General features: G+C 35.2%; 1 protein-coding gene across 1 annotated transcript in view; it reads right to left on the reverse strand.

Moving 5' to 3' along the window:
* Positions 1-14,300, reverse strand: part of FOCAD (focadhesin) — a 349,882-nt gene that overhangs the window by 182,542 nt on the left and 153,040 nt on the right. Inside the window, exons 11-14 of the mRNA XM_051995374.1 lie at positions 8,341-8,445; positions 7,455-7,556; positions 4,949-5,079; positions 1,395-1,521 (exon numbers count right to left, since the gene is read on the reverse strand). Of these exons, the coding sequence (XP_051851334.1) occupies positions 1,395-1,521; positions 4,949-5,079; positions 7,455-7,556; positions 8,341-8,445 (465 nt within the window). The remainder of the gene's footprint in view (positions 1-1,394; positions 1,522-4,948; positions 5,080-7,454; positions 7,557-8,340; positions 8,446-14,300) is intronic.

A 14,300-nucleotide genomic window follows, 5' to 3' on the forward strand; every position in this document is an offset into this window, starting at 1 on the left:
TCTCTTACAGTATATACTTTTTTAAAAATCCATGTATATTCTACTATATTCTGAATGTATATGAATGAAGGTATATAATACATATATACATAATAATATAATGAATACATGCTATATTCATGCATATAATCCTTAATGCAGAACATAACCTCTCTGTGCTTGAGTATAATTTTGTGAATTCTTACTGAAAAAAAAAAAAAAAAATACAATGATCTCACAAATTCAAATCCATCCTCTCAGTAACAAATACATAGTCCATCACTAGTCCATAGTTAAAATTCTTCCAAGTTACAAGGCTTTCTACAACCACAGTCACTGAAAATCTCCTGTCACCTCATAACTCTTATGAAGAAATAGAATAAGCCTTTGAGAAAAAAACCCTTATCTAAAAGTTGGATCTCCTCCAACATTCATATTGAAAGAATGAATGAAGGTGGTTATGTTAGAAAATCCCCCTTAAACTCTACTGATGATGGTAAAGTCATCCACTATTTCAATTAATCATGTAACTAAGGAAAAACATCAGGATTTCAGTAACTTTTTCAGAGTACTCAAGCTGGATGATCACTTCTAGAGTCCATTAAGATGTTCTCAGAGCATCAAATGCTTTTCTAAAATTAATCAAGGTATAAAATTTAGTGTATAAAATTTGTCTGCAATTTCCTACATTAAGGGAGAGATAGGTTTGCCATGTGGAGCACTTGGAAGAGACTCAAATAGGTTTCCAGAAAACAAAATTTTAGGATATGATTTAAAATCCCAAGCCTAGCAATGACTTCTTGTCCCATATTGAATCTCTAGAAGAGCAAAGATGCCCTACATATCTTGACATCATTAATAATTTTTCCTGGCTATACAAATGAAACTGGTTCAGTTCACATGTCCCTTCCACTGACCATTAATGTCTAGGTTGAGTAGAAATGCTGTCTGAAGTGAAGTTATTAAAAGTACTCAAGAAAAATTTCCAATGTTCCTTTACAAAGAGAACAAGGACAGGAAGAAGGAACAACAGAACAGTTTTTATCAAGTTATCTTTGCACAATGCCCAGTCTTTTGTGGGATCAGCAGAATTTGAAGAAAAGCCATAGATAGAAGTACAGATGATGTTCTTCCCTTGAAGCCAGAAAGACAGGTTTAAATTCCCATTTAGGCCCCAAGACCTAGTTGTCACCTCTGTAATCTAGGGATAACTATTTCTGAAAGAATTTATCTTTTAAAGAGGTTTAAAAAAATTGTATGAAAAATCTAAATCACAATATTACTAATAAACACTTTCTTTTTCTCTTTTATTTTCTAAAAAGTCACTGTGAAGAGCTTGTTCAGCTTTCTAAAAGGGTATCAAAAGAAACACCTCCTTGCATGAACATCTCCAAATCAGCTCAAACGAAGCCTACCTCAGCTTGACAGAGTGCATGAAGACCTTGTAATACCAGAGCTGCTGGAGTCGCTTGGTCAGGCTTTGTGCATTCATTCAACACCTGGGAAATGGCTGCCAACATATCTGCCCCATGCTGATATGGTCTATAGAAAAATCAAGGGGGGAGGGGGAAGAAAAACAAATCAGCGTGTTAGTACGTACAGTGTGTGCCCTCTGCACATAACATGCAGCATTAATGCGGTAAAGACTGCTTTATCACATCTGAGCTTAATCCACTTTGCCCTTTTCTTCTATTAACATCTTACCTGATCCCATCCTAATTCTTCACACTGACTTCCGTTGTGACAATATTTTCCAAAGTGGACAAGGCAGTTAACTCAAATAAAAGTCTAGGAGGATGGAGAAAGATGCTTCTTTTGACCTTGAATTACAATTTTTTCAATTAGGACCAACTTCCTGCTTTGGGAGGTAGTAAGAGCATCTAAAGTAAGACAAAACATCCGTTCGATCTTGCAGCTCACACCACTACCAGGTCATATCCTACTTCTGTCTTATAGAAATTTGAAAAAGTCATGATGACAGACTATTAAATTATAAAACTATAATTATTTTAAATAGGATTTAATTTATTCTCTCCATCCCATCCTACCCCCCACATATTTTTAACAGCACAGGAAAGAAAATAAGCTACTGAAAAATGGAATGTCACTATGTATAATTTTATTATGGGAGGGAAGGGGAAAGGAACATCAACTGCTCCTACTTTATTTAGTTATGGAGAAAAGCAGTCATCTTCCTGATTTCCGCAGGTCTAGTTTTTAAAAGCAAAGAATATCAGTAACAATCCCAGGTCATTTTCTTTTTAGTCATCAGCCATAATTCCTTCTCTAAAAAAACTCCTATAATTACAGATAATTAAGTAATAAGATATTAAGGTAGAGTAAAATAATTTATGACTACAGTCTAGTACTTCAGTTTCCAGGCTCTTAATTTAGAAAAAAATAAGGATGATCATGTTATACATTTTCTGCTCTGCAAACACTTGTGTGCAAAGGTTTATGTAGACTTTGTATTCAAGAGTTGTAAACACACACACACACGCACACACTTTTTTTTAAACTGGATCTTATACCTAACCACAGAAATAAAGATCAGATTCAATTTTACAAAGTCAAAGTAATCTCTTCAGAATTTCTTGCAGGTATCTAAAAATAATTCCTCCTCAGATACCACCAAAATAGTGTCAAACATGTTGATATATGTGATTGCAAACTCACAGTCATCTATATTTAAAAGAGATGATAAATAATAGGATTAAGGAAAGACAAATGTCCCAAATTTTCAAAAGAGAAAAGAATCACATCAGCAAAATATGCTCACTTAGCTTGACAGATTCCTGGCAAAATTCAGGGGCTCATTTTGGAAGGAATATAGTTAATGAGCATTTAGAAGAAGAAGCAATGATCAAAAAGTTGTTATGGTTTCATAATGAATCATTCCAGAAGCTCAAAAAAAAAAAAAAATACAATTGCATTGTTGAGAGAATGCTAGAAATTTTATCAAATTTTAGAAAAGCTTTAGACAAAGTGTTATTTTCCTAAACAAGATCATAAAATGTAGGTAAGATAATAGGAAAAAAGATAATAGGAATTTGGAATTGGTTAAATGGGTCATTAAATGGTTTAAATGCTGTTATTAATGGTTCTACTACTCTGAAAGAAGATGAATATCTTGGTATCTTTGTTTGGTTGTATGTTGCTTAGAACATAGATGACCAGAGAAGTTTCATGCTATTTTGGGAAGAAAGTTAGACTTGCAGTAAAGAGAGATACACATTCAAATCAAACTTGGAAATGTCTTAGTTGTGTGTTTATAGGTAAGTCATTTAACTTGAGTTTTTAAAATTTTTTTGTTTCTTTGGTTTTTTTTTTTTTTTTGCAAAATGGAAGTAGTATCTGTGATACCTACTTTGTCAGGATTTGTTAAAAGGATTAAATGAAATAATGTACATATAGTACATTGCAAAGGGTAAAATACTAGATAAATATTAGTAGATTAGTTTATGTTATTGTTTTTGGCCCTGAGGAACAGAAAGACTAAAAGAGGATGGGGCTAAAGCCTGTCAAGTCATTAGAGTAGAGCTCTCCCCAATAAGGAAATTCCTTTTACTTATAGAGATCAGCAACTGTTTTGAGAAAATTATTTCTCTTGAAAAGTTACCTGAGACACTGAGAAGTAATTTGCCAGTGGTCACAGTCAGGATGTGATAGGGACAGAATTGGAGGCCAGGTCATCCAGACTACAAGGTCAGCTCCTTAGTCACTCTAACACACTTCTTTTACTTTAATTTCCTTATTTCAATTAATCACTACGAATACATGCTTATCCAATATACAGATGGCACCAGACTAGGAGAGTTAAGTGATAAATTGAGGGCAGAGTTGGAATGACAAAAGATATTGCTTTAGAATGCCACGCTGAAATAGGAAGAGGAAATTTAAGAGGAATAAATGTAAACTCTTAATAGTTAAGCTGGAAAAAAAAATCTAATTTAAGTAGGACAGATTGGGAAAGGAATGGCTAGACAGCAATTCACCTGAAAAATATCTAGGGTTGTAGGGAAAAAGAGGTTAGAGTAATATAAGCTTAATGACTCAATAGTGATAGCTAAGTGAAAAAAGCTAATGTGATCTTTGGCTGCACTAAGGGAGATCTCACTTCCAGGACTGGGAAGGTGATAATCCCTGTGGTCAGACCACACTTGGAATAGTATTACACTCAGTTCTTGGTGCCATATTTTAGGAAGGATATTAATAAGCTGAACAGTGTCCAGACCAAGGTAACCAGAAAAGTGAGGAATCCCAAGACCCTGCTATAAATAGGACCATCTAAAAGAAGTCAGAAATTGTATTATAGAGAATATGCTACACAATAATAATATATAGATAATATATAGATTATATTTCATTTATAAATGAGATTTAAGAGACTTGTGATAGTTGTCTTTAAGCTCTGGAACAGTTTTCATGGAGAAGACATATGAAATTTATTCTTCTTGAAATAGGGAAAAACTGAAATGGAAGGCAAATTTAAGTTCAACATAAGGCTAAGCATCCTAAAAATTAGGCCCAAGAGTAGAATTGAGTATCTCAGAAAATAGTGGGCTACCTCCATTCCTTGAAAGTCTTTCAACACAAACTGGATGACCACTTTATAGATGTTGCCCAGGAATTGCTTAAACTTACGTTGTATTAAATGAGGGGTTCTTATACTCCTTTAAAAGTTAGATAATGCTAATGGATCCCTTCTAAGAATAACTTTTTAAATGCATAAAATGAAAAATATAAAATTTCAAAGGAAACCAATTATATTAAAATATAATTCACAAAATGTTAAAAAAAAATTTTTTTTTTTATAAAACCCAGGATAAGAACCTTTGTACTAAATGATCTTTGTCCTCTTCAGCTCTTCAAGATTTCATGATTCTAGGGTTCCTAGTACCAAGAACCTAACATTCAAACTGTGTACGTTTCCATAAGTATACACATTTGTATAGATACTAGATATTACCTTTGTTTACATATGTCCCTGATACAGGCTGCTTTAGCAATCAGTTTTTCCCACTGGGTTTCTTTGCCCACAGATAAAGATGGCACATCCGACAATGCCATGAATCTCTGCAATTCAGGATAAACACGATCCTAGGAAGAATTAAATTTATTAGAAAGAATAATTTTCCAAATCAGATTGTAATAATTATCATAATACCCAAAAATGCTTTCTGAAATTAGCAATTACTTACATTTGAAATTATATTTCTTCTAATCAACTGAGGAGAAAGCTATCCTATGATCACTTCCTATTCCTTAAATAACAGTCTTTCATTAAGAATCCTTTACAATTATTCCTTTTCCAGCAGCCACCAAGAATCATGATTCCCTCAAAGAACACTGCATCCATGTACAACTAACCCCCATCAATCTGGTCAGGAACGGGAATTTGGACTACTCTTTGTCCATTATTGTCACTTACTTGGCTCCATAATTTAATAGCTCCTTCTACTTTGACATTCATTCATTCAAATTTAACCACCCAGTCTAGGTCAAAGAATCTTGATATCCTAGTCCCTAGGCCATTTTCCTCTACTTCCCAAGGAACTGAGTACCCGACTTCCTCTCCTCTCTTTCCCAATTTCTACATTTATACCCGTGACCTTTAACAACTATATTGATGTTCCCACAAATAATCCAACCTCAAAAGTGCCTCAACTACTTAACTCCCATAACCACAATCTATTCTTCACCTCAGATCCACCTTGGAATGGTCACTCTAAATCTAGTGATCTCCCAGAAGTATTCCATTTCTATGATCAAAATCTCACATATTCTTCTAGCTAAACGTAACTCTCTCCTTATGTTTTATCCTTTCTTAAACTTTGTCACTGTTTAGTTATTTTTAGTCCAGTTATTCCTCAGTACCTTTTGAGGCAATTACGGACGTTCTGAATCCATTTACATTCGCTCCCAATTTGGATGCCATGGTTAACACTTCATGGTTCAACTACACATGGTTCGTTAATCTCGCAAATTTTAACCCTTAACTTATCAATATTCAGGCCTTGCCATACAACTCTCAATTATTCGCACTGTCCTCAAGTTTCTACTCATGCAAGTGCACAGAGCTAGAAAAAAATCAGACAAGCCCCATGGCTGGATCCACTCTATACATACATTATCCAACCCCAATTGAGTCCTTACAAAAAGGCAAGAATTTTTGCTCCTCCCTCACTGATTCTCCAGGACAGCCAGGAAGACCTCGGTTCAAACTCAGCTTCAGACACTAACTACCTGGGTGATCTTGGTCAAGTCACTTAAACCTGTTTGCTTCAGTTTTCTCACATAAAATAAGCTGGAGAAAAAATGGCAAATTACTCCACTATGTTTGCCAAGAAAACCCCAAGTGAAAGAACTGAACAACAATACTGATTCTGAATTCCATCTTCCACAAAGATTATTTCAAGTCTGTTTTCCTCAAGCCTCAAACACTATGCTCAGCTGACGACCTTCCCTCACAGCAAAGGAAATTAAGACTCTCTACCAGAAGATGGTTTTCTCTCATCATAAAACTCCATCTTTCTTTTGTTCTCTCTCTGACTCTGTTTCTGTCTGACTGCCTCTCTAACTGGCTGTCTCTCTCTGTCTCTGTCCATCTGACTGTCTCTAGCTATCTGTCTCTGTTTCTCTGGCTAGTTGTCTCTGTCTCTCTGGCTGTCTGTCTCTATTTTGTCTCTGTCCACCTGCCTGTTTCTGGTTGTCTCTCTGTCTCTGTCTGTCCATCTGTCTCTCTCTCCTTTCCTTCACTCCGACTTCTGATAGGAAGTAACTCCTTCCCCATCAAGATCAATCATTCTTCCTGTACATATGAGCACAACTCAACCTGTCTTCTCCAGCATCCTGATTGTAATCATCCCTTTTCTTGCAATCATCCCTTTTCTTTTTAATATTCCAACTCTCTTATCGACCTTCTTTCATGCTACCAAAGCACATATCTATGTTTCCTCCATTCTTAAAAACATCAAACATCTCCACCATCTCTTCCACTTGTCTGAATTTTTCTTCCTTTCTCAAACTTCTAGAAAAAGTTACATGCTTATTGTCTCCACATAAGCTCCTCCCACTCATTTCTCAATCCCTTATAAAATTCTGATCGCATTGCTCTATTTAACTGCCCAATTGATGGTCTTTTTGGTAGAGCTCACCCTCCTTGACCTTAATGGTCCAAATACTTTCTCCTCCTGGATACTCTCTCTTCTTTGGGTGTTCAGGACCCTGTTCTGTCCTGGGTTTGTCCTAATTGTCTAACAGATTTTTCTAAGGTTCCGTTGCCAGAGCATGACAGAATTCTGAGAGCAGAAGCCATTATGCTTTTGTCTCCATATTCCCAATATTTAGGACAGTGTAGGGCACAATCAAGACAGTTCAATAAATTTTTTTAACCTCAGATGAATAATAATGTACAGTAACAAAACATTCCATTTCAGACAAAAGATTTTTACTCTAGTTTATCTAGGACTCACCTGTTTCTCCCACAAAGACGTCATTAAGCGTAAAGTGACAGCTCTGAGTTGGGGGGTATTTCCTAGAACCTGGATTACTCGTAGAATTTGAGCAACACACACCTGGAAAATACGGCAGGAATTTGAGGGACTCTCCCCAGATTGATAACTTTAAAGTAACCACTAAATAATACAGGTCTACAAGGTTCACGAAGTATTTTGCAAAGATTATACACTTCTAGAATGCAAGATGTTATTGTTTTATTATTATGAAATTACAATATAATTTAATACATGTTTGATACTATATGTTTTATTATATATTTTGGTGAACTGAGGTCAAATTTAGCCTGAGACAATAGGTGTGTGAACCTAACAGTGTCACTTGGCCTATGTTTGCCTTAATTCACTGGAGAAAGAAATAGCAAAGTACTGCACTATCTTCGAGTTTTAAAATCTGGCAGCTAAACAGCCTTGTTCATGTCACTTAACTACAAATTCTGTGTCTCGGTCAATAAAATGAAAGGGCTGAACTACAGGATCTGTGCTACTAATTTCATGTCTAATTTCCAGGAACCATTAGTCATCTGTACAATCACAAGAGCAGAGATACAGATCTGAAAGGAATACTGGAGGCCATCAAGGCAACTCCCTTACTTCACAAAGGTAGAAAATGAGTCGGCTCACATGAGGCAGGGTATGGACTAGCTCTTCCTGCCTCCAAGTGCTCTGTTCAATCTACTATCCTGCTGCTTTCTAGAAAGAGGATGCTTTTATAATCTGAAGAATTTATAAGATTTGTTCATGATATAAAATGGCTTTCAAAATGTTTCCTTTATAAAAATTTTTTTCCAAAACAGAGAAAAATTTTTTAGAAAAGGTAATTAATTTTGTTAAAAATACTAACCTTATGTACACCCAAAGTAGGTAGAGTATATAAAATATCAATATATGAAAGAGGTTCCAGTGGTCTTCCAAGCTTGAACATCAAGACAGGGACTAGATTTGGTACCTAGAATACATATAAAGGGTATTTTAAATATGCTACTTACCTAAGTAAAAAGAGTACAAATGTCACAATTCCCCAATGAATTGCCAAGAAAGAAATTAAATAATATATTTCTATATATAATTTTTATCATATCAGTGTTGGCAAGTAATAAAACAGCACAATTAAATAATGGCTAATTATTGTCTTATAACTCCTTTCCTCCTCTAGCTTTTTCTCTCACAGCTTAAAAGCATTTACTGAGCACTTATCTGCCTAATAATAATCCAGAGTAATAAAAAAAGATTAATTCAAAAAACGTACAAGCTTATTATGGAACCAATATATATATATGAAATGGGCACCTTGGAGGCTCAATGTCTACAGAGTGAGCCTTAAGTCTGAAAGAGTCATTTTCCTGAGTTCAAATCTGACCTCAGACCCTTTCTAACTGTGTGATCCTGATTACTTAATACTGTTTATCTCAGCTTCCATCCGTAAGACACATTGGAGAAGGAAATGGCAAACGCTGCCAGTATCTTTGCCAAGAAAACAACAAAAAGCATCACAAAGAGTAGGAAATGACTGAATAACTGGCATAATCAATCTATCAATAAGGGATTACTGTGTACCAACCATCATCCTAGACAAATCCAAAGAATAATATAATTCTCTTCACGATGAGCTTATATTCTAATGGAAGGACAAATGCATAAAAATATTAACAAATATCTAGCACAAATATAGGGAATAAATATATCAATATATATTTTACTTATTAACACACAGGAGTTCCATACAAATTATACACATCAATTAGGGAAGGAGAAAAAGCTTCATGGAGAATATGATATCTAAGATACATCTTAAAGAAAGAGAATAGCAGAGATAGAGAAAAAGTACATTCCAGACAGATGCCCCTCTCCATGAAATTTAAGGATTGAACTGAATGATACGTAAAGGTGTCTTCCCACTGTAATATCCCATAGGCCTATTAATTAGAAGGCAAAAGAGTATATAACAAAGTGTTAAATTGTGTGGTTCACTCAGTAAGATAGCTGTTCAGGAAAAAAAAAATTATTAAGCTGCTCTTTACCTCCCTGAACACATGATGACACTTAGACACAAGAAAAGTAAAACAGAAAGAAAGTAATTAAATAACATGTTTGGGATATTTTTATAGATATTCTATTTTCCAAGTGTTGTACAGGACAGGTATATTTTTGCCTACTTGTTATTCCTCTCTATGTTTGTCTGTCTTAGAAATCCATACTCCTGGAAAGCACATCAAGTATTTGATTCCTTCCTTCCTAAGGGCCAAATAGAATACTAAACATTGAACATTCATTCGGTAAGCATTTCTTAATGATGAGGATACATCATAGAAGAGTCTGATGTCATGAGTTTAATGGTTATATTCATAGAAGGTATAAATTTGGGAAGGATTTATGTTTTTCACATCCGATGGGGTGATTATTGGAATAGAACTTCGACCACCTTCACTTGAAGCAATTGAAGGGAGACAAATACTTTGTGTTGACTCCTCAATTCCCATTTTAATTAAAAACAAAGGTTACCCTAGATTGCCTTCCCCTGTGTCTCAATGAATTATCCCTTCTGGAAATAGCTTTTACCAAGACACTTGGACAGACTCTTAATTCAGAAAGGAAGTTTAGGAAATTTACTGGCATCTTACAAAACAATATATTCTGACTTATGGCCTTTAAGCAAATGTTTTAATTCTCATTTGGGGAGCGGGACAATAGATATCATCCTTAATGTGTTCATCTAAGAATATGGCCAGGGGTTCCCTCTTTTTTTCTAAATTATGTTGGTTTTTCCTGAGGGATAGGAAAATTAGGAAGGGGCGACTGGAAATGGGGGAAGTGTGTGTGTGTGTGTGTGTGTGTGTGTGTGTGTGTGTGATATGTACATATACAAAGAGAGATTGTGGGGAGACAGAGACAATTTCTACTCTCAAAGAATTTATATTGTACTGGGATAAGAAAAGTTCACAGATAAGTAATAATAGGATATGTGAAAAATAAAGGGGCAGCTAGATGGTACAGTGAGTAAAGTGCTGGCCCTAAGTTCAAATGTGCTCTCAGACACTTAACACTTCCTAGCTGTGTGACCTTGGACAAGTCACTTAACCCCAATCGCCTCAGGAAAAAAATAAAAACTAAACACAGTGATTTGTCAGGGAGGGATGGAAGGGAATAACAATCAGAATGCTCTTGCAGGTGGCTAGCAGGGTAAAAATCTAAGCCTCAAGATGGAAAGAGTTCAAACACAGCCTCGGATAATTACTAGCTGGGTGACACTGAGGCAAGCGACTCAAAGAGTCTGTCTCAACTTCCTCAATTGTAGAGATACTCATAATACCTACCCTCAAGAGCTGTTGTAAGCATCAGAGATCAAACGTAGAAAGTGTTTAGCACAGTGAATGCTGAGCATGTAACAGCAGTTATAGAAACGATTATTGCCTTTCCTTGTAAGGGGGCACACAAAGTCATCCTTGAAGGGAACTTGGGGTTCCAGAAGGGATGAAGCACTGAAGGCACTGGGACTAGTCTCTGCCAAAGCAAAGAGGGTAAAAGGTGAAAGGCTGCTTGCAAGAAAGAGCTTGTAGTAGAGTAGAGCCCATGGATTGGAGTTAAGATCTGAAAGATGTGGAAGGGGAAGAAATCATAGGTGATTACCAAGGAACAGGAAGGAGATGGAGGGAGGGAGAAAAATGGCTGAGATTGCAAAACGGAGGGATTAGGAGAATGGGAGACAAGAATATCCTAAGACCCAGCAAGCTGCTGTCTCTAAGAAGATTCCAGCACTGCAGTGATCAAAAGGCATGAAAAAATAAGGGAATATAAAAGAAATTTTAATGTGCTAAGTATATTAGATTTCAAAGTTGTATGAATCAGGTTTATTAAAACTATGAACAAAAATCATTAGTATACAAAGATATGATGAGATCTGAAACAAGCAATCCCAGACTGACTGAACACAAATAATGGTCTTCATAACTTCTCAAATCATTGAGCCTTCTACTAAGTCCCTTAAAAATGTCAATTGATATGAGGTTCATTAAAATATATTTATACATTTTAACTCTATATTTTAAAAATTAATGGTGGGACTCTCATAGAAAGAAAACTAGAAACAAAGTAGATGCCTACTTATTGGAAGACCACTGTGAAGATTATAGCATAGGAATTTAATGAAATATGATTATTACAAAAGAAGTGATGAATATGTGGGATCCAGAGAAAAGAGATTTGTATTAAATGACAGCAAGAAGAATCAAGAAAACACTTTTTTCCTTATGTCAAAAAATTAATTTTTTTAAAATTTTTTAAAAGGAAAAACATTCCCAGATTCACAATTTCCTTCACTATTAAGGTAAGAAACTCAGTAAACAGAAAAAAATGACATGAATATTTTTAATATATGAATGCTTTCTTTTATTTAATTTTTTTATTTATAAAACATATGCATGGGTAATTTTTCAACAATGACCCTTGCAAAACCTTCTGTTTCAACTTTTCCCCTCCTTCCTCCCACCCTCTCCCCTAGATGACAGGTAGTCCAATGCATGTTAAATATGTTAAAGCATATGTTACATCCAATATATGTATACATACTTATACAGTTATCTTTCTGCACAAGAAAAATCAGGGGTATAAAGAAAGAAAAAACCTGAGAAGGAAAACAAAAATGCAAGCAAACAATAACAGAGTGGAAATGCTGTGTTGCGGTCCACACTCATTTTCCATAGTTCTCTCTCTGGGGGTAGCTTATTTTCTTCATTACTAAACAACTAAAACTAGTTTGAATCATCTCATTGTTGAAGAGAGCCATGTCCGTCAGAACTGATCATCATATATTCTTGTTGTTGCCATGTACAATGTTCTCCTGGTTCTGCTTGTTTCACTCAGCATCAGTTCATGTAAGTCTCTCCAGGCCTTTCTGAAATTATCCTGCTGGTAAGTTTTTTACAGAACAATAATAATGAATGCTTTCTTAAAGAACAGATAGGTTACAGCTTCAGCAAGAAAGGAAGAAAACATGTGTTATGGTGAAAAGGCCAATACTATAGACCTGTGAAAAGGCTATGGAAAAATGGAAAGGAGAAAGTACCATCTGTCCTACACTAGCATGTACAGGGGCTAGCAGCAGGATATGTGATAATATATTTCTTTCCAAAAACACATTTCTCTAACATGTTCCCATAAAAACTTTTTATACTTACTCTAGAAGAAATGTTCCAGGGGTAAAAGTACCAGGGGGATAGATAGGGTGGAAATAGCATGCCCCACCCCCAAAAAAAAAATAACCTGCAAAATAACAAATGGCTAACAAGGGTACTCAACTCCAGCAAAATACATTTTTTGGGGGGGGAGGGGGAGAAGAGGGAATACAACACGAAAAACTATCGGTTTCTTCCAAACCCATCAGTGATTTAAGTAATTTTTTTTTAATCCAGCTATTTTTTTTAAACGTCCGCATGCCCTTTGAATGAAACCCAACTAACAGGTATTAGTTAATTAGTTAGCTATTCAGCTAGCTACTTGGTAAGTGTTTATTGTGGAATAAAGCCACATAGCACAATTAGAAAAAGACACTGGATTCAAATTTGTGCTGCTTATACTAAGCTGTGCAACTGTTAGGGTCAGTTTTCTTATGATAAAAATGAGAGGTTTGGACTTTATGATCATTATGTCCTTTCCAGTAATAAAGATAACATACTAAAACCAAAGAAAGACAAACACACACACACACACACACACACACACACACACACACACAATCACAGATTAATTTGGTACTCATTAAATGACAATAAAATATGGCCTCATTAAAAGAGCAATAAACAAACTTGGTCAGACAACTCTATTAGCACAAAGACACTCATTGAGTTGATAAGAAATATCAAAGCAAATTTCCAAAAGACATTCTTCAACTTCTGATGTTATATATTATTTTAAAATAGAGTAAAATCTCAATTATCCCAAGTACTTAGCATGGTACATGTTATATAGTGGGCAATGATACCTCACTACATGATAAACAAGCCTGAAACTAACCAAAAGAACTAAATAATTGGAATTTTTTTCCGTGTGTAGTTTTCAGAAGAGTGGAATAATTTATGAAAAGAGGAGAAAGGAGAGGGGAAGAGAAAGGAAAGGAAAAGGTGAAGAGTAAGGGATTTTTTTCCTTATTTTGATATATTTGGGTTTTATATCACATGTGTTTCTGAAAACATCCCTTTTTGCTCCCTTTCCTAGCAATTTATCTCTCAGAACAAATATTTAAAAAAGAAAGAAGTTCAGCAAAATCAATCACACCAATTGTGTATAAATGTAATATTTCACACCAGTATTCCCCCAACACTAGTAAAGAGTGGAGGCGGATGTAGTATTTTCTCCCTTTTTCTCTGGGGATAAGCTCAGTCATCATCAGGGATTTGTTCTGCAAATATAACAACTTGGAGGGTAGGTTTTAAAGTGACTACACAGACAATCTAATTGCTACCATGCTTGTAAAAACTACAATTCCACCTAAAAGCTTGTCCATGATCATAAAAATATTAAGTGTTTGGGAATGAATTCGAATCCAAGTCTGCCCACTCCAAATTTTTTGTGCTACCTCCACAAGAATTTCTAAGATGTCTCAAATCTAAAATTGTGTAAGACTATGCTTGACAACAGAACACTTAAATCCTACCCTTCTGATCTGGTAAAAAGAATCTATTTCAATAAGATTCCTGGAGTAGGAGCGATATCCTAATGCACACACACAATGCCATTTTTTTCTTAAGGCATAGGGACCAAATCAATAATTTCCTGGACAAAAGAAACATCAGTCCAAGGCAACTTCCT

Source organism: Antechinus flavipes, chromosome 1, assembly GCF_016432865.1.
Source record: "Antechinus flavipes isolate AdamAnt ecotype Samford, QLD, Australia chromosome 1, AdamAnt_v2, whole genome shotgun sequence".
NCBI classification, from domain to species: Eukaryota; Metazoa; Chordata; class Mammalia; order Dasyuromorphia; family Dasyuridae; genus Antechinus; species Antechinus flavipes.